Here is a 19,263-nt window from a genome sequence, read left to right as displayed (position 1 = left end):
AAGCACGTGGACAGTTGCAGATAAACGCCGGTGGTTTTATAAGTTTAATGGAGGCTGGTTCTGATTGGTTGGATGCTCAACAGAGTAGGATAAGGGTAAGGGCGGGATATAAATAAATTAACCAAACCAAACCAGGATGAAGCTCCTAGGTTTAAAAAAAAAAAGTATTTCCAAATGGCACTTAGATGACTGGCACTATGCCAAACATTCAGTGCTACTATAGGTTCATTTTTAGCACAAGGGTATGTGATACCTATACAGGGCAGAGATGGGGCATTCTGGGGACTCTAGAGTTATATGTTTATACATTTGATGTTGATTTGCCAAAACTAGTTGTAACCTGGAGGATCCAGGTTAAATATATAAGCTAGACCAGGCACAAAACCAGACTTTGGATGTTGGGGGGGAGGGGCAAAGGTTTGCACCACCTCCTTCTACTCTCCACCTCCCCCACATACCTGAGCTGGTATACGTTTTCAGAGCCACTCAAGTTAGGCGGAAATAATTTTTGCAGTTTAAATCTAGAGTAATGGCTCTTAATGCAACTTTTTTTTTTTTTTTCATAACTTCTCTTCTAAATGTTTGATTAATTTTCCTGATAAGAAGTATGTTTTCTTTGAGCCAGATCAATTGTCACGACTGGTAATAGAGAAGGAAGTTAAATAATGTAATCTGAGAAGGGACTTTAAAAGTGAGATCACCTAATAGCCAGGGTTGTGATCTTAATTGGATTGTTCTGATTTTTATATCCTGCCTGTTGCTCTGAGGCTCATTTTGATAAATATTTGGATTGGCCAGTAGCACATCACAACACAGTGTTTTTTTAAATTTTGTCACATATGTGATCATACTGTACAGTAAATCATATGTTGAGAAAAAATTCACCTGTTGGATATTTTTATATAGAAACATAGTAACATGATGGCTGATAAAGGCCAAATGGCCCATCCAGTCTGCCAATATTCAGTAACCATTATTATCCCAGGACAAGCAGGCAGCATATTCTTTACGCATGGGTGACGTCACCGACGGAGCCCCCGGTACGGACCTTTTTAACTAGAAAGTTCTAGTTGGCCGCACCGCGCGTGCGCGAGTGCCTGGTCCCCAGTTTCTTCGTTTCCGTGGAGCGAAGAAGACGCGTGTTTTTTCAACGGCCGTTGAAACTAACCTTTTTTGCCTTCCCGCTCGCGAATTTTCTTGTTCTTTTACTTTCTTACCTTCGGGTTACCTTTTATTTTCCTTTAAAAAAAAAAAATTGGTGCTTGCAGTGTTTGGGTCCTGAGCATCGGGCGGACTCCTGCACCCACTGTGCCACTCTTAAAAAGCGAACACTTAAAAATCGCCAGATTCAGCAGAACATCCTATTCGGCACCGGGTCTGCGATGGAATCCTCTGCGTCGACGGCGGTACCGCCAAAATCGACACCCACCACTTCGACGACGCCCGATCCAACATCGGCGCCATCGGCGCCAGGTAAGCCGGCTAAGAAGCCTTCCTCTTCCCTAGAGCGCCCGCCAGCCACAGTGGCGGCACCGACCATACCGGCTTCACGCCGGCCCCGGAAACGCTCCGCCCCGATCTCGGTGAGTGCCTCGTCATCGGCCTCCTCATCGCCGGGGCGTGGAGCGGCACCTATGGAACCGAAACAGAAGAAAGCGGTTCCGGTGCCACCCCTGGATGACCGCATCGCGGCCATCCTCCAAACCCAACTACAGGAACAGCTGCAGCATCAACTCCAGCACCTGTTACCCACTATCCTGGCACCGCTCCTTTCGGTACCAGACCGGCCCGAGCCCCGCGCCGAACAACCGGTATCCACCCCATCGGTGCCACTTAATACGTCCATGCTGATTCTCTCGGCTGAACAACTCCGTGCCCATCCTGTAGTTCACTCACATACCACTACAGATCCGCCTCGAGACCGGGCGGGACACCATTCTTCCCGAGACCGGGACCGACACCAATCTTCCTCTCCCGGTACCGTTTCGGTGCGCTCGGGCAAGTCTCTATCTAAGACCCACCATACCGAGCCTTCCACCCCGGTTTCTCGGCACGTGCACCCGGAGGTCCAGGACCCGGACTTGTGGGAAGAATCTCCCCCCGGTACCGAGGAGGATATCTCCTCATCAGACGAGGAACCCTCAGCACCCGATACCACTTCCAAACCTGAGCAATCCTCGTTCTCCAAGTTCCTCAGGGAGATGTCAGCAGCTTTGTCTCTCCCCCTAGAGTCAGACCCAAAAAATCCCAAGCCTTTCTGGAGGCCTTGGATTTTGAACAACCACCTAAGGAGTTCCTCAAGTTACCCGTGCATGACATACTCCGGGAAACCTTTTATAAAAACTGGGAGAACCCTCTTACGGTCCCTGGGGCCCCCCGCAAGTTAGATAACCTTTACCGAGTTATCCCGATCCCGGGGTTTGATAAACCTCAATTGCCCCATGAGTCTCTCCTTGTTGAGTCCACCTTGAAGAAATCTCAGGGCTCCAGTGTTTATGCCTCCACCCCTCCTGGCAGAGAGGGCAAAACTATGGACAAGTTTGGCAAGAGGCTCTACCAGAATGCCATGCTGGCCAACAATTACATGCTGGCCATGCTGGCCAACAATTACACGTTCCACTTTTCTTTTTACATGAAACACCTGGTCCAACAGCTGTCCGCCCTTCAAAAATATCTTCCAGAAAGGAAGATTCTGCTTTTCCAGCAACAATCAGGCCAATCAGGCCTTAGGCATAACGGGTCCGCCCATCCCCACTAACCCTAAGGTGTGATTGGCCCAGGCTCGTAGGCACCTGGGCCAATCCTTGAAGTCACCAAAAATAAGCATCATACAGCCAACCCCACACATTTCAGAACTAGACTCCTCCTAGTCTCCTTTACCCCCTAAGGACCTGATTCTCTAAAGGACACTGATCTCGGCAGCTGCCATTGTCAATCATGCATTGCCATCTTTTAGAGAATTGTGTCTTAAATGTAGGCCAACATTTTACAGGCCTACATTTAAGGTGTCTGTCTCATGCCTACAGAGACACATAGTAATACTTACGGACACCCAAGGCCACTTCTGGGGGAAACCACATCGACGCTGGCCTTGGGCATCCATAAGCATCTCCTTAGACATGAGACAGATGCCTACAATAAAGGCGCCATTCATTGCATCAAATTTGTTTTTAAAATGTGCATCTAGATTGGCTAGTGAGATGGCAGTAGGATGCAGTACCACTGCCATCAGAACGCCGTTTGTAGAATCAGCCCACAAGAGTTTTATCTAATTAAGAACGTGTGTAATAGTGCAATGTACCAGTTTTATCATGGATGATTTAACATTTTCCCTGATCTACACCACTCTTGATTTAGGGTCAGATGTACTTTAAGGTTTCTATGATCTGTCATCTGTGGAAAAGTTTGTACATCTGGTCTCTAACATTCTATGCATGACGGATTGCTATTACCTAAGGAAATGTCTCGTTTCTGAGAAGCAAAAATATTTTCTTCTTTTTCCTTGTTTTTGGCAGGCACAGGACCTGAATGTGATTGAAGAAGTGATTCGAATGATGCTGGAGATAATCAATTCCTGTCTGACAAATTCTCTTCATCATAATCCAAACCTGGTATACGCATTGCTTTACAAGCGGGATCTTTTTGAACAATTTCGAACTCATCCTTCCTTCCAGGACATCATGCAAAATATAGATCTTGTAAGTACTACAGACTTAACCATTCATCAGTAATAAGTAAAGCCCTTTTTTGTCGTTAGTCTATGGTTGTAAAAAATTGATGCAAAATATCTGTTTCAGAATTGTGACAAATTATATGCTCCATGATGCCATTTATCCCTCTCTTCTCGATAAAGAAATAGAGCCAGGTAACAGCAGTTATCATAACTGGGCTCTCACTGCCAGGACAGAGTATTAACCAGTGTCAGAGAAGGTAGATAGTGTTGAGACGGCAGGGATTCCAAGAGACACTGGAAAGAAGAGAGTGATGAGAGGCTAGAGGGGGACAAATGGAAAGAAAAAGAATAGAGGGAGAAGAAGATGCAGATGAGGAATAGAAGCAGAGATGAAAGACCAGTTGGTTTGGAAAGAGAGGCTTTTATCTCTACAACTACTACTATTAATTATTTCTAGAAATCTGCCAGAGGTACGCAGCGCTGTAGAGTTACAAAGGAAAGAGTCCCTGCTCGAAAGAGTTTCCAATCTAAGCAGAGAAGACAGACGAACAGGATGTTAGGAGGGACAGTTAATCACCAAAATTCATTCCTTCCTCTCTGAGCACACTACCCGGACCCTTGTCCACACTCTTATAACCTCATGGTTAGACTACAGTGCAAACTACTTCTAGAGAAAACCGAGATGAAGAAAGAGAAAAAAATACAAATATTAGGTATACACAAAGTTCAAAAAGTATCTTATTTTAGTTTTTAAAGGCAAAGTTTTTATTGCCAATTATTTGACGGAGTTCAAAAAAGCGTGGGTTGAACACAGAGGATCTAGAACCAGAAAATAATAGCAAATATTGAAGAACCAAGGCCAATACTGGGCAGACTGCACAATCTGTGTCTCTATGTGGCCGTTTGGGGGATGGGCTGGGGAGGGCTTCAATGGCTGGGAGGGTGTAGATTAGGGGTGTCAAACTCAATCACATAAGGGGCCGAAATCTAAAACATAGGCTAAGTCGTGGACCGAATTTTTAATTAAGATACTTAGGGGTCCTTTTATTAAGGTACGATAACCGATTTAGCGCGTGCTAAATGTGCACCTTAATAAAAGCACCCCTTAGTCTTAGTAGAAGTATAGGATTACAACTCTCCAACCCCATGCCATCTCTGTTTATTTTGCTTTGTTATTAATAAGCTTTGTTGTTCTATGCCTTGCGTACTTCAGAGGAAAGGTGACTTAGAAATAAAATTATTTGGTTTTGACCTAATGAAACGAGTACAGCTTTCAAAAGCTAGTCAGAAACGTATTGCTAGTCTAATAAATCACCTGCAATTTGTTCTTCAACATTTGTTTCTTTCAAAATTTGGAAATAGTGCTTTCTGAGAGTCTGGTACTGTAAACTTGGAAATTGCTATAGCCTTGTGAAAGACACTATAAACTCGAAATTCATTAATACTGTGTTTCCCCGAAAATAAGCCCTAGCATCATTTTTGGGGTAGGTCTTAATATAAGCCCTACCCCAAAAATAAGCCCTAGTTCCAGTATTCGCTGGCAACTGTTCAACCTACCCAACTCCCCCTCTTAGTCGAACCCCTGCTGACCCTCCATCCTTCCCTCCCCGCTGACCACAAGTGAGCCCTACCTTCATGCGAAGCAGTATCAGGCTAGCAGCACTCTAAATAGGCTGCTTGGCCTTGTCTATCGGGGATTTCACTCTACCGCGTTACTGAGTGAAATCCTCGACGGACAAGGCCAAGCAGCCTGTTCAGAGTGCTACCAGCCCGACACTGCTTCGCATGAAGGTAGGGCTCGTTCGCGGTCAGCGGGGAGGGAAGGATGGAGGGTCAGCGGGGGTTTGGCTGCGCGGGGGGGAGCCAGTTTGAACAGTTGCCAGCGAATCCCGGAACTAGATCTTATTTTTGGGGTAGGGCTTATATTAAGTGAGCGGGAAGGGTGCTCAAGGATTCTGCTGCACAAGGGTGGGAAGGAGGGAAGGATAGAAGCTGGGCAAGGGTTATGCTGCATGAGGGATGGAAGGGAGGGAAGGAAGGATAGAAGCTTGGCAAGGCTGCACGAGGGAGGGGAGGAAAGATGCTGCACATTTGGGAGAGAGAAAGGAAAGAAGAAGAATTGGGGTGAAGGAGAGGAAGAGAGAGATGGTCATGTGCATACCCCAAAAATAAGACCTAGTGCCTTTTTTGGGCCCCAAGTAAATATAAGACACTGTCTTATTTTTGGGGCAACACGGTAGGTAAAACACATTAAATAGAAAACATACATATCAATAAAGCTAATAAAGGCAGGGTGGCAAAAACAATCCAGAGCCAGGGAAATGCTGTTAAAATTGTTTTGTTGTTATTCAAGCTAGCTTTTCTAATTTTGTTCATAAGGATAATCAAACTATAAATGAATCAAAATTGTTCACAAAGGAAATACTTGATAGAAACAATCAAGTTACCTCAGGTGCACGCAGCCGGAAGGACAAGGCGGACCCAAGCGGCAACAGCAGTCGGGAGGATGCAGGCAACTACAAGCAGCGATGGCGAAGGCAGAGAAAGGCGGGAGCACAGCGTCGCAAAGCATGGCGGCTGCGAGACTTGAGACACATGAATCAGCTGAAGCAGCAGCAGCAGTAGACAGCGTAGTCATGGCGGCTGCGAGACTTGAGGCGCTTGTACCTGATAGTTTTTTTTTTAAGTCTACCGGCAGGCCAACTTAAGTGTAAATTTTTAATTATCTGACAGGCTAAATTTTATAACACCGCGGGCCAGAGTTTGACATGTCTGGTGTAGATGGACTGGAGTGAGCTTTGACGGAGACTTCAGTAGTTGGAACCTAAGAACAGTACCAGGCAAAGCTTTGGATTCTTGCTCAGAAATAGCTAAGAAGAAGAAGAAAAAAAAATAAATAAATTTTTAGATTGAATCAGGTTGGGCAGACTAGATGGATCATTCGGGTAGTTATCTGCCGTCATCTACTATGTTACTATGTATGTTACTATTTTTATTGAAATTTGAAATAGATAGGTTTATTTAACTACAGTGATACCTTGGAATCCGAACACCCCAGAACTCGAACAACTTGGTATCCAAACAAAAAATTCAAGCAAATTTTGTTCCAGAATCCGAACTCTGCTTTGGAATCCAAACGCCCTGCACATTGTATGTGTGTGTTTGTGCCCCAGAATCTGAATGCTGCTTTGGAATATTTGTTAATATTTTACCTTAAAATCCAGGGTATTTACTGTTAAAATTTGAGTTTGTGGGACCCAGGAACGGATTAATCCAGTTTCCATTATTTTCAATGGGAAAAATTGTCTTGGAATTTGAACGCGTTGGAACTCGAACAGGGTCCTGGAATGGATTAAGTTCAGATTGCAAGGTATCACTGTATTTGCAAATGTATTCAAATTTGCCACAAAGTTCAATTAGGCCACTGAATTTTTTGACCCACGATACAAAAACTATGCAGCTCTCTCAACAAATTCTGTGTTCAAGACAGAACTTCTCTTCAGAGCACATAATATGGAGAGAGAAAAATGCTCATTGAATTCCTGTGAGCATCGGAGCATTTACCTCACTGACCATCTCCAAAGTACGAATCAAAACTTCCAAATCAAATATTGAATTATGTAAACATGTTCCAAAGTGGACAATATATATGTTCACACTTGGTCCTCATTACAGTTCATTTTAGGTTGTATCTTTATATACCAGTTAGGGTGTCCTTGTTATAGAAGACCATTCAGCCATGTTCCTCGCTTGATCCTAAAATCTTTGATACCAGAAGAGTTTTGACTTTGTATAAATAAATAAACAGGAGTGGAGGAACAAAAAAATAGCGCATTGTACAGAACAACTCCACTATAATTCAACAACTTCACTAATGCCACTGCTAAGAAGCTTAAAATTTAAATGGAGAAAAAAGCCACAGATCAGAGAGAGCCAGTGTTGACTCAGCTGAACTCACAAACATCGTAGGCATAAAAAACCTCTGGAACATTAAAGGCTCCTTTTACAAAAGCATGCTAGGGCCTTAACGCGTGGAAAAGCGCGCTAAAATGCCACGTGCGCTAGCCGCTACTGCCTCCTTTTGAGCAGGCGGTAGATTTTTGGCTAGCGCACGCTAATCCGGTGCGTGCGGTAAAACCCGTAGCGCACCTTCGTAAAAGGAGCCCTAAATCTGCTGCAGAAAAAGAGTCAAAGCAACCAAGTGAGCATAACCTTAGGGAAGATGTTTTTGCCAAGGTTGTGCTCACTTGGTTGCTTTGAATCTTTTTCTGCAGCAGATTTAACATTCCGGAGTTTTGCGAGTCAACACTGGCTCTCTCCGATCTGAGGCTTTTTCCTCCGTTTAAATTTTAAGCTTCTCAGCAGTGGCGCTAGTAAAATTGTTGAATTATACTGGAGTTGTTCTGTATAATTTGCTATTCTTTTAATTTTTATCTAAACACCTTTCTTTAATTGGCTTCAGCATAAAGATAATATGGTCTACTGAGCCTTTGGAATTGCATCAATACAAGAGCAGTATTGTAATTTAACATGAAGATCTGTAGTGACTCATGGCATTTTGGTTTTGGATGCCAGATCATCTGGAGTTTCATTCCTGCTAAGACATAAGAACATTTCATTCAGCAGGTTAATGATCCTCAGTAGAAAACAAAAGTAACAATGGAGTGGCTCGGGAAGAAGAAAGTAAATGTCCTCAAATATCCTAGTCAAAGTTCACACCTGAAATGTGGCAAGATTTGAGGACTCTACTCCACCATCCCTATTTGCATTTGTCTTCTGCGGTCCCGCTCCTGGATCTCTCATCCATGAACACAAAACAGAAATATTTGTTAAGCAATTCAGCCTTTTCTTTATCAGCTTCTACATATTCCTCCCCTTCATTTTTGAATCTCACAATGCCACTTTTGCACTTCTTCCTATCACTGATATACCTAAAAAGTGTTTTGTCTCCCCATTTTACTGTGTCAGCTATTTTTTTTTCTTCCATTTGTATCTTTGCTTTCCTGAATAGACAACCAGCCTATCTTAACTTTTCCAGACATTTTTGCCTGTTTCTTCTTTCTGCAAAATTTGTAGTTTACCTCTTATTCCTTACCTTCTCAGCTACTACTTGTGAGAACCAAAGCGGCCTTCTTTTCCTCTTACTTTTACTTACTTGCTTCATAGAAAGGTTTGTCGTCCTTACAATTGCTCCTTTTAGTTTTTGCCCACCGCATTTCCACTCCTTCCAGACGTTCCCATCCAGATAATAATTCCTTGATGTAAACCCCCATCCGAACAAAGTTAGTTTTTTTAAAGTCTAGAACCTTTGCTTTTGAATGGAGCCCTCTCTATACCCATCTTAATATTAAACTGTATCATGCAGTGATCACTGGATGCCAGATGATCACCCACTGTAACATCAGAAACACTTTCCCCATTTATAAGCACTAAGTCCAGTATGACCTCATCCCGTGTGGGTTCCATTACCAACTGCTGGAACAGTTCTCCTTGTAGAGAATCCAGGATCTCCCTACTTCTAGAAGACCTGGCAATAGAGATACCCCAATCAACATCCGTCATATTTGTTTATTTAAAACATTTATAATCCGCTTTAAACCAAAGCGGCTCACAATAAATATACACAGTATGGAATACATCACATTTGTACAATAATCTTAAATAAAAAACTGAACCAATAAAAACATAGAAGACAAAGAAGAATACTACGTATCATATCTTTATAAAGACGAGGAAGTTATCTAGATAGATCACCTGCAACTAGTCTCATCCTCTCATGGCAGGAAAAAAGCTTGTGCAAACAAATATTTTCAATAATTTACTGAACTGCAATAAATTTCCACGTCCCCTTTTTTAGATATATTCTGAATAAATTATATGAGGTGGGATCTGTCTGTATTGGTGGGGGGGATCTTGTGTTGTCAGCAAATTATTAGTTGGGATAAAACATCATATTGGGCTTAATTCATAAGGGGTCCGCTTTATTGCTGGTCCTTTTTAGTCTGTTTTTGACCCCCCCCTTTGTATACATTAGTATAACAATTGCTATACTGGGACAGACCGAAGGTCCATCAAGCCCAATATCCTGTTTCCAACAGTAGCCAACCCAGGTCCCAAGTACCTAGCTAGATCCCAAGTAATACATCAGATTTTATGGTCACCTGAATATTATCTGCATAAAGCTTAAACAATGTCACCTACGTTAGAATTCGTTGCCAGAGAATGTAGTTGGCTTAGCAGGGTTTTAAAAAGGTTTGGATAATCTCCTGAAAGAGAAGTCTATAGGCCATTATTGAGAAGGCTTGAGGAAATCCACTGCTTATTCCCAGAAATAAGCAGCATAAAATCTGTTTTACTACTTGGGATTTTGCTAGGTACTTGGAACCTGGGTTGATCACTATTGGAGATAGGATACTGGACTTGATGGACCTCTAGTCTGTCCCATTACGCATCATCAGCAAAAAAAATTATTGTCAATCCCCATGTCGGCAAATACTCTACACAATAGGGTTAGTTAGATGTTAAACAATTGCTTTTGCAATGTGTTCTGATAAGAGTTCCAGAGCTTAACTAAGCACTGAATGAAAATATATTTTCAACTATTTGTTTTAAATGTGCTACTATGAAACTTCACAGAGTATCCCCTAGTCTTTGTACTTTTTGAAAGAATAAACAATCAATTCACATTTATCCATTTCACTCCAAGATTTATAGACGTCAATCCTAGTTCATTTCAGCCATCTCTTCTCCGGTCTGAAGAGCATTAACCTCTTTAGCTTTTCCTCATATGACATATTCATCCGTTTAATCATTTTGGTCAGCCTTCTCTGTACCTTTTCCAGTTCCACTACAGTATATTGCTTTTTTTGAGAATTGGCGACCAGAATTGCACACAATACTCAGGGTACATTCTCACCATGGAGCTATATAGACAAATTATGATATTCTTTGATTTATTCTTTATTCCGTTCCTAATAATTCCTAACATATTATTTACTATTTTAGCTATTGCCTAATCCTGAACAGAAGATTTCAATGTATTATCTACAATGACACCTTAAATCACTGGCCTTCACTAATTTTTATGCTGGGGGCCACTTGTCATTCAAATGAGCTGAAGGAGAGCCACTAGGGTATGTCTATCACTTCCAGCCTGCCTTCAAACTGTTTATTGGGAGGTAGGTGTTACCAAATTCATTCTCTACTTCTACTGAGAATGTCCTTAAAGCATGTAGCTCTTCCTCCCATCCACTTCTACCTTTCTAACCTAAGCTTGGATAGAGAAGCAGAGTATATTAAAAAAAAAAAAAAGAATGACAATTGGGGGCCACCTCAAAGGTCTCCAGAGGCCTCCATTAGCGCCCAGGCTTTGCATTGAAGAACACTGCCTTAAATCCTTTTTGCCGGTGGCAATTTTTAATGTGGAACTTAACTTCACATAGCTATAGTTTGGTTTATTCTTCCCAAAGTATATCAGTCTACTCTTAGAACATAGAATAGCCTTACTCTGGGTCAGACCAATGGTCCATCAAGCCCAAAAACCTGGTCTCATGGTGGCCAATCCAGGTCACTTGTCTACATTAAATTTCATTTGCCATTTGGATACTCAGTCTTCCAGCTTCCCAAGGTCATTCTGCAAAGTCATACAATCCTAAAGTGATTTTTCAGTTTTGAATAGTATTCGTGTCGTCTGCAAACTACAGACAGACTAAATGAACAAAAACCTGAACCTCAGCAGGCTCCATGCGCAAGGCTAGTTTTTTCTTCTTCATTCCACTATATAACAGGTCTGTTTAGGTGACTGCTCAGAATGAATTTGCAAAGTCAGGATATCACAGTTAACAGTGATAAACCAGTTCATGTGAAGAGATAAATCCTCCTTGGAAATCTCATTTAAGTGTGCCGAAGGACTAGTGCAGATAATTACTTTGACATTAAACATCATTCATTCCTTTGGAACTCCCTGTAAAATGATGCAGGGATTAAAAGTGTCTCCTCAAAAGTATGAGGAGGAGGAAGAGAGTGCTATCTCTCTGAAGGCAAAGGTCTTTATCTATAAATGAAACATGATAATAATTTATTAAATAGTGACCTATAATCTGCTTCTTAAAACTGCATACTATGTAATATAGAAGCAGATACAGCAAATAGCTCTATCACTGTTAAGTCATTCAAAAAAATGATTACAGTGGTGCCTCGCATAACGAACGCCTCGCACAGCGAACGCTGCACACAACGAACTTCATGTCTTGATTCATACAACGAACTTCGTTTCACACAACGAAGTCGCCCGAGCTGCCGATGTTTTGCATCCTTCCGCGCAGGCACTGCAGGCAGTCGTTAGTCACTGCGCTTAACTGCCCTCTCTCACAGCCCTTCGCCTGGCTCCCTGTGCAGTGGCGGACCGTCGGCTCGCCTCCTTTTATGGAGGGGCCCGGCGCCTACTGCTGATGCGTTGGGGGGGGCGGAGCTACTCTCGCCGCTTCCCCGATGCTAGAAAAAAAAAAAAAAAGAAAAGTTAAGTCCCAGTTTTTTGCCGCTGAGACTCTGCCCTCTCTCACTGTATACAGTCGTCCTTTTAAGATAAACTCAATATTTTTTATATATCATGGCTTCTAAAAAAAGCAGGAAGGTGATTTCTGTTGAAATGAAACGGGAACTAATTAGAAGGAGTGAATGTGGGGTAAAACAGTGTGACCTCGTCAAAGAGTTTGGCCTCAGCAAGACCACCATTTTCACCATTTTGACAAATTTATCTTTTTTTATGTCATCTTAGCATATTTTATGCTGCAGAACGAATAATTTTTTTTAACATGTATTGTTATGGGAAAACGCGTTTCACATAACGAACTTTTCGCATAACAAACTTGCTCCTGGAACGAATTAAGTTCATTGTGTGAGGCACCACTGTATTTGACTTTGCTCCTTTGACTTGATGTGAGCTCTTCTAAGTGGCTATGTTCAGAATCATATCACAAATGATCTCATGTGACATATGAAGTATCACAAGCTCTGAAGCAATTTGGAGGGTAATTTTGAAAATACTTTCAGTGGGTAAAACTTTTATTTATTTATTCAATGTTCTATACCGTTCTCCCCGGGGAGCTCAGAACAGTTTACATGAATTTATTCAGGTACTCAAGCATTTTTTCCTGTCTGCCCCGGCGGGCTCACAATCTATCTATCTGGGGCAATGGGAGGATTAAGTCACTTGCCCAGAGTCGCAAGCAGCAACGTGGTTTTGAACCCACAACCTCAAGGTGCCAACGCTGTAGCTTTAAATACGGCGCCACACTCTCCCCCTATGTGCAGAAATGGGCTTTTATGAAATTCCAATATGCAGGTATACTTCCAAGGTTGAATTTTCAGAAATGTTCCCCATTCCACACACAGGGCCCAAAGAAGCAGGCAGAGCTCCAGTCTCAGTGTGTGGTTGAGATGATGGTGCAGGGATGAGGGATTTGGATATTTTGGAACATGAGGACCCTATTCTGAATAAAATGGATCTCATCTAAACTGGGATGCAACTGGTTTGCTGGCACTAACATTTTAAAAAAAAAAGAGATAGAGCGTCTTTTAAATAGAACCTGGGGAAAAGCCAGCAATCACTTTGGAGAATACAAAATGGTGTTAAAAGTAGGATTTTCCTGTTCTGATAAGTAACTAATTTTCAGATTTTCAAATTGAAAAGATTTTTGGGGGGCTTGGAATTCGAATTTACAGAATATTGTGGAACACTAGAATGGACATTGCTATTTTGGAATATACCTAGGGCTCCTTTTACTAAGCTGCGTTTAGGGCATTAACGCACGGAATAGTGCGCGCTGAATTGCCCTGCGCGCTAGACCTTAACGCCAGCATTGAGCTGGCATTAGTTCTAGCTGCGTAGCGCGCGGTAATATCCTGCGTGCACTAAAAACGCTAGCGCACCTTAGTAAAAGGAGTCCCTAGTTTCAACTTCTTATGGGCCAGCTGTCCAAGTTTGACACTATTTTGTAAGAATTTTCATCAGACAACATTTAACTTTTGAATGAGTAACTGCTAAAATGAGGAAAATGGTTAAGAAAAAGGTAAAAGCTGCAATGGTTCGGAGTTTTCAAGTGGCATAATAGCTTATACTGTATACAGTACTGTATTAACATAGGCCGACTTACGACCAAATCAACTCGTGACCTATCAGTCGGAACCGATTCCGGTCGCAAGTCGACGACTACCTGTATATAGCTTTGTAAGACTTTTGTACTACCTAGTAAAATGTTATTCTGTGCTTATTGTCAGATTTATAAATACACAAAGAAAATGTTGGTTGTTGTGAAGATTAAACTTTTATTATTATTATCAGCCTCATGTTGCCCATGTTGGCATTATTAATTTTAAAAAACATTTTGATTTTTATAAGAGTTGGTCCCATGCTGCAAACCAAAGACAAAAGCTTCCTAAAAAAAAAAAAAAAAAAAGTGTAACTTTCAAACAGGGTATGTTTGAAAGAGAATCTTATAAAATCTTTTGGGAAGTAAGCAAAGAAACCTAAATAAATAAAAATGTTATATCCACTTTAGATGCCCTGTTGGTCCATAACCCTAAATCACTCAAGACCAATTGTTTATAGTGTTAAATGTGTCCGTGGGTGTGAAGGCAAATGAAATAGCTGTAGCTTCCCACTTATTTACTTTTAATTAAATAAGAAAACATTTGAAGGCTTATTTATGTAAGAACAAGTTATTTGGGCAGTTGAAGTCGGAGAAAAAAATTCTTACAAATCCCTGGACCTGCAGCTAAAGCCATCTAATTGAGGGGTTTTGCAAAATGGATTTTGTTTCTGTTTCATATACTTTGGGTAGTATCCAAAATGAAGGTCTGTTATCACCTTTCATTTGATTCCCTTGAAAAGAGGAGACTGAGAGGGGACATGATCGAAACATTCAAGATAAGAAAGGGAAAATAGACTTAGTAGATAAAGACAGGTTGTTCACCCTCTCCAAGGTGGAGAGAACGAGAGGGCACTCTCTAAAGCAGGGGTAGGGAACTCCGGTCCTCGAGGGCCGTAATCCAGTCAGGTTTTCAGGATTTCCCAAATGAATATGCATGAGATCTATTTGCATGCACTGCTTTCAATGCATATTCTTTGGGGGAATCCTGAAAACCCGACTGGATTACGGCCTCCTGAAAACCCGACTGGATTACGGCCTTCGAGGACTGGAGTTCCCTACCCCTGCTCTAAAGTTAAAAGGGAATAGATTCTGTACAAACGTAAGGAAGTTCTTCTTCACCCAGAGAGTGGTGGAAAACTGGAACGCTCTTCCGGAGGCTGTTATAGGGGAAAACACCCTCCAGGGATTCAAGACAAAGTTGGACAAGTTCCTGCTGAACCAGAACGTACGCAGGTAAGGCTAGTCTCAGTTAGGGCACTGGTTTTTGACCTAAGGGCCGCCACGTGAGCGGACTGCTGGGCTCGATGGACCACTGGTCTGACCCAGCAGCGGCAATTCTTATGTTCTTATGATTCATCTGCCACTCCTGGGACAATTCTATGCAAATACTCAGCATAGGATTTGCACGGTTCATAGACAAGTCGGCGAAAGACAAAGGTGCGCGCCGACAACTGAGCGCAAGATGGAGGCGCGCGCCGAAGAAAATTACAGTTTTAGGGGCTCCGACGGGGGGTTTTGTTGGGGAGCCCCCCCAGTTTACTTAATAGAGATCGCGCCGGCGTTGTGGGGGGTTTGGGGGGTTGTAGCCCTCCACATTTTACTGTAAACTTAATTTTTTCCCTAAAAACAGGGGAAAAGTGAAGTTTTCAGAAAATGTGGGGGGTTACAACCCCCCAAACCCCCCACAACACCGGCGCGATCTCTATTAAGTAAAGTGGGGGGGTTCCCCCCCGTCGGAACCCTAAAAACAGTAATTTTGTCGGCACACACCTCCGCGCTGCGCTCAATTGTCTGTGCGCGCCTTTGTCCCGGCGCACTTTTGACCTGACACCGATTTGCACAGAATTTCAGTCCTGCATAGCATTGTGCATTTGCTTTATAGAACCTAAGAATAGCCTTTCTAGGTCAGACCAATGGTCCATCTAGCCCAGTAGCCCATCCTCAAGGTGGCTAATCCAGGTTACTAGTACCTAGCAAAAACCCAAAGTGTAACAATATCAAATGGGCTTTCCAAAAATCCTACCCATCACAAAGAATCAAAAATGTAGAACAAATGGGCAAGCAAAGGATTAAACTAAATAAATTAAAACTCTATTACCAAATCAAAGCAACAAAATTGCAAAATTAAGAATGAAAAACATTCACAGTTATATCAAAAATATCACTTATTCAACCCTTCAACGAATGTTTCTCACATTTCTAATATCTTTATCTACAGATATCTCAATGTGTAAATATATAGATGAAAAAAAATAAATAATAAGACTAGGAGGAGTGTATATTATAAGGTTGGATAAACTCATATCATAAGATCTCTTATAACCTGGATGTTATTTCAGGTCCCCGTCCTGAAGAGAGAAATGTAATCATTTATGCACGCCTCCAACCTACCCTTATAGTGTAAACAGGAGAACCCCACAAAATCAATATAAAAATTTTTGAAATAAAACAAACCATAAGAGCTTTATTTTCTGATTCCACCTGTTTCAAGAAAGACCTAATTGGAGCAATCTTTAGTGAGAAAAAAGGGTAGCTTTTTAGCAAGAAACATAAAGCTGTTTTTTTTATGTTCTGTGCTTCAGTTAATGGATCTTTTCCTCTCTAATTAGCAAATACTATTACTGTTTGCCCAGAAAAATAGAAGGTTTTGCATGCAATATCTTTGTATTGATGTGCCCTGTTTATGTGGTGGCTTATTAAATGTATTTTGAGCTTAATAAAGCAAAAATAAAAACCCAGAGAGCTATTTAGCAGATTGCATTAAGGACGTCCAAACTGTGCCTAAGTTCCGTCCTTAGAACTCAGGTCTATCTGAAGCCTAAACTATGCTCAAAAATAGACTTTCTTACAATGCCTCTATGCAGCTTGCTAGCTTACTTTGTAGCACACTGGTTAAACCTACATCCTTCTACCCTAGTTTTGCTGGTTCGAATCCCAGTCACTCTGTCTGATGGAAGCGAAATAAATAAAAGCATTAAACAGATCCAGCTCCTAGTATTACAACTATAATGAAAACAACATAAAATCACCGTTCTAATAACATAATAATGATTAGAACCTAACGGATGTAGCGGTATATAAGAAATAAATTACATTACATTACATTACATAATGAAATACTATAACATTAAGGACATTGTTTGGACGTCTGAATCTCACCTAAAACCTGATTCTCTAAAGAACACCTAAAAAGTTAGGCGTCTAAACAGTGCTGAAAGCTGCTGGGTGACAGGTCAAAAGCGCGCAAGACAATCGCGCGCAGACAAAAGCGCACAGACAGATCAGCGCAAAGACAATTCAGCGCAAGACAAGTAAGCGCAAAGACAATCCAGCGTAAGACATTTCAGCGCAAGACAATTTCGCGCAAGATAACTCAGCGCAATGACAATTCAGCGCGCCACTAGAGGCCACTTGCCCATCGAAGGACACGCGCACGTACAGCACGTGACACGTCATCACGTCAACGCGTGTTCAGTATGATTCCCTTGACTCTTTGCGTTTTCAACATAAGTCACGGGAATGCATTTTCGTTACCATGGTTATGTTATCTCATGATATATATTCTCCGAACAGCATTTAAATACAAGTCACGTGAATGCATTTTCGTTACTATGGTTACGTTTCCACATTATATATGTCCTCCGAACAGCCCGCCTTCCTTTCGCTGCCTGACCGTATCCGTTATAGGTAAAGATCTGGTTTTGCTAGTACTTGATCTATAACGAATATTTGTCTTGCGCGGATTTTTCTCGCCTCTGGTGAGAGCGAACGTCCACATTCCTTCATTTACAGGTATGTTTATATTTCCGTTTCACGCGCAAGAAAAGGGAGGGTATGATTATAAAACTCAGGGTTGTGTCTTGCGTGCGCTCAATGGTGGATGAACTGAGTTGTCTTGCGCTCAATTGTCTTGCGCTCAAATGTCTCACGCTCGGTTGTCTTTGCGCTCACTTGTCTTAACGCTCAATTGTCTTCCGCTCATTTGTCTTGCGCTCAGTTGTCTCGTGCGCGGTTTTGTCCGCGCGCGATTGTCTTGCGCGAAATTGTCTATGAACCAAGCTGCTGAGCGCGATTCTACAAAGGACGCCTTAGATGTCTAAACGGCGCCTAACTTTAGACGCGTTTTACAGAATCAGGGCCTAAATGTATATGCTATGATGCATTATTTAAGCATTATTTTATTGTTATGAGACACCATCACATAGAATAATACAACTGTGATAATTTTAGGTAAAGCACACCACCACATATATTTACATAATAGTGTTTATTAATGATCTTTTAAATGTTGATACTTTATATGTACACCAGACACACTCTGTTAAGATGCATTTCTGAATGTTTTATGAATACCTTATGCATGTTCCTTCTTTGCATTTGTTTAATTAGCTCTTAATTGGATTTTATCATTTTAATTGACATTGCATTTTTGTTTAGACATTTTATGTGTCTATTGTTTGTTCATAGGTGTTTCTAATTGTATCTTAGCATCTACCACTGACATACCCTGATGGCAAAACGTGGCCACATCGGGTTTTTGTTTGTTAATAAATCACATACTTCGAACTGGAATGCTCTTCCAGAGTCTGTCATGGGGGAAAACACCCTCCAGGGATTCAAGACAAAGTTAGACAAATTCCTGCTGAACCAGAACGTACGCAGGTAGGCCTAGTGTCAGTTAGGGCGCTGGTCTTTGACAAGAGGGCCGCCGCATGAGCGGACTGCTGGGCACAATGGACCACTGGTCTGACCCAGCTGCGGCAGTTCTTATGTTCTTAATACATTTGATCTACTTCATGTCTTCTACCTGTGTGAGTGCTTGCAGATCGCCTCTTCTTGTGTTCTTCCTTATAGCTAAGGGAGCTTATTATACTGTATTAGCAACTTTGTATACCAACAGTGAACCTAAATGGGAATTTTTTGCCCAAATTTTGAGCTAATTTAGTATGTGGGGTATGGGCATAATTTTGGAAGGAGATTTCAACAGTGTGGTAGATTCTATCTTAGATAAAGATACTGTCACTCATAGGTATTGCTACCTGGGGGGAGACAAGTGCCCCCCTTTGCCACTCTAGTTTCAGGGGATATGTAGCTTGGCAAGTTGTAATAATAATAATAATAATAACTTTATTCTTATATACCGCCAACAATCTTGCGACTTCTAGGCGGTTTACAATGAAGAGAAACTGTACAGACAGCGAATTACAGAGTATAGCATTGAACATCTAGTGATAGTAACAGGAGAGTTACAGGGTCTATGTATTACACGGTTTCACAATGAGTAGCATTATACAGTCGACGATATTCAGAGCATAAGTAGGAGAAGAGAAAGGAGATTGCGCTTTGAGTTACAAGACTGCGAAGGTGAAAAAGATAACATAAGATGTTGATGAGAAGTAAGTTGTTAACTTGATACATTTGAACGAAGGACGGGCACCA

General features: G+C 41.7%; 1 protein-coding gene across 3 annotated transcripts in view; it reads left to right on the top strand.

Moving 5' to 3' along the window:
• The window catches only part of DYM (dymeclin), a 685,706-nt gene that overhangs the window by 469,244 nt on the left and 197,199 nt on the right, over nucleotides 1-19,263 (top strand). For all 3 annotated transcript variants that reach the window (XM_033934792.1, XM_033934784.1, XM_033934800.1), the window contains exon 15: nucleotides 3,516-3,698. In XM_033934792.1, the coding sequence (XP_033790683.1) occupies nucleotides 3,516-3,698 (183 nt within the window). The remainder of the gene's footprint in view (nucleotides 1-3,515; nucleotides 3,699-19,263) is intronic.

The sequence above is a fragment of the Geotrypetes seraphini genome, chromosome 1, assembly GCF_902459505.1.
Source record: "Geotrypetes seraphini chromosome 1, aGeoSer1.1, whole genome shotgun sequence".
NCBI classification, from domain to species: Eukaryota; Metazoa; Chordata; class Amphibia; order Gymnophiona; family Dermophiidae; genus Geotrypetes; species Geotrypetes seraphini.
The sequence above is the reverse complement of the archived record's forward strand: the minus strand, read 5'-3'. Positions and strand labels throughout refer to the sequence as shown.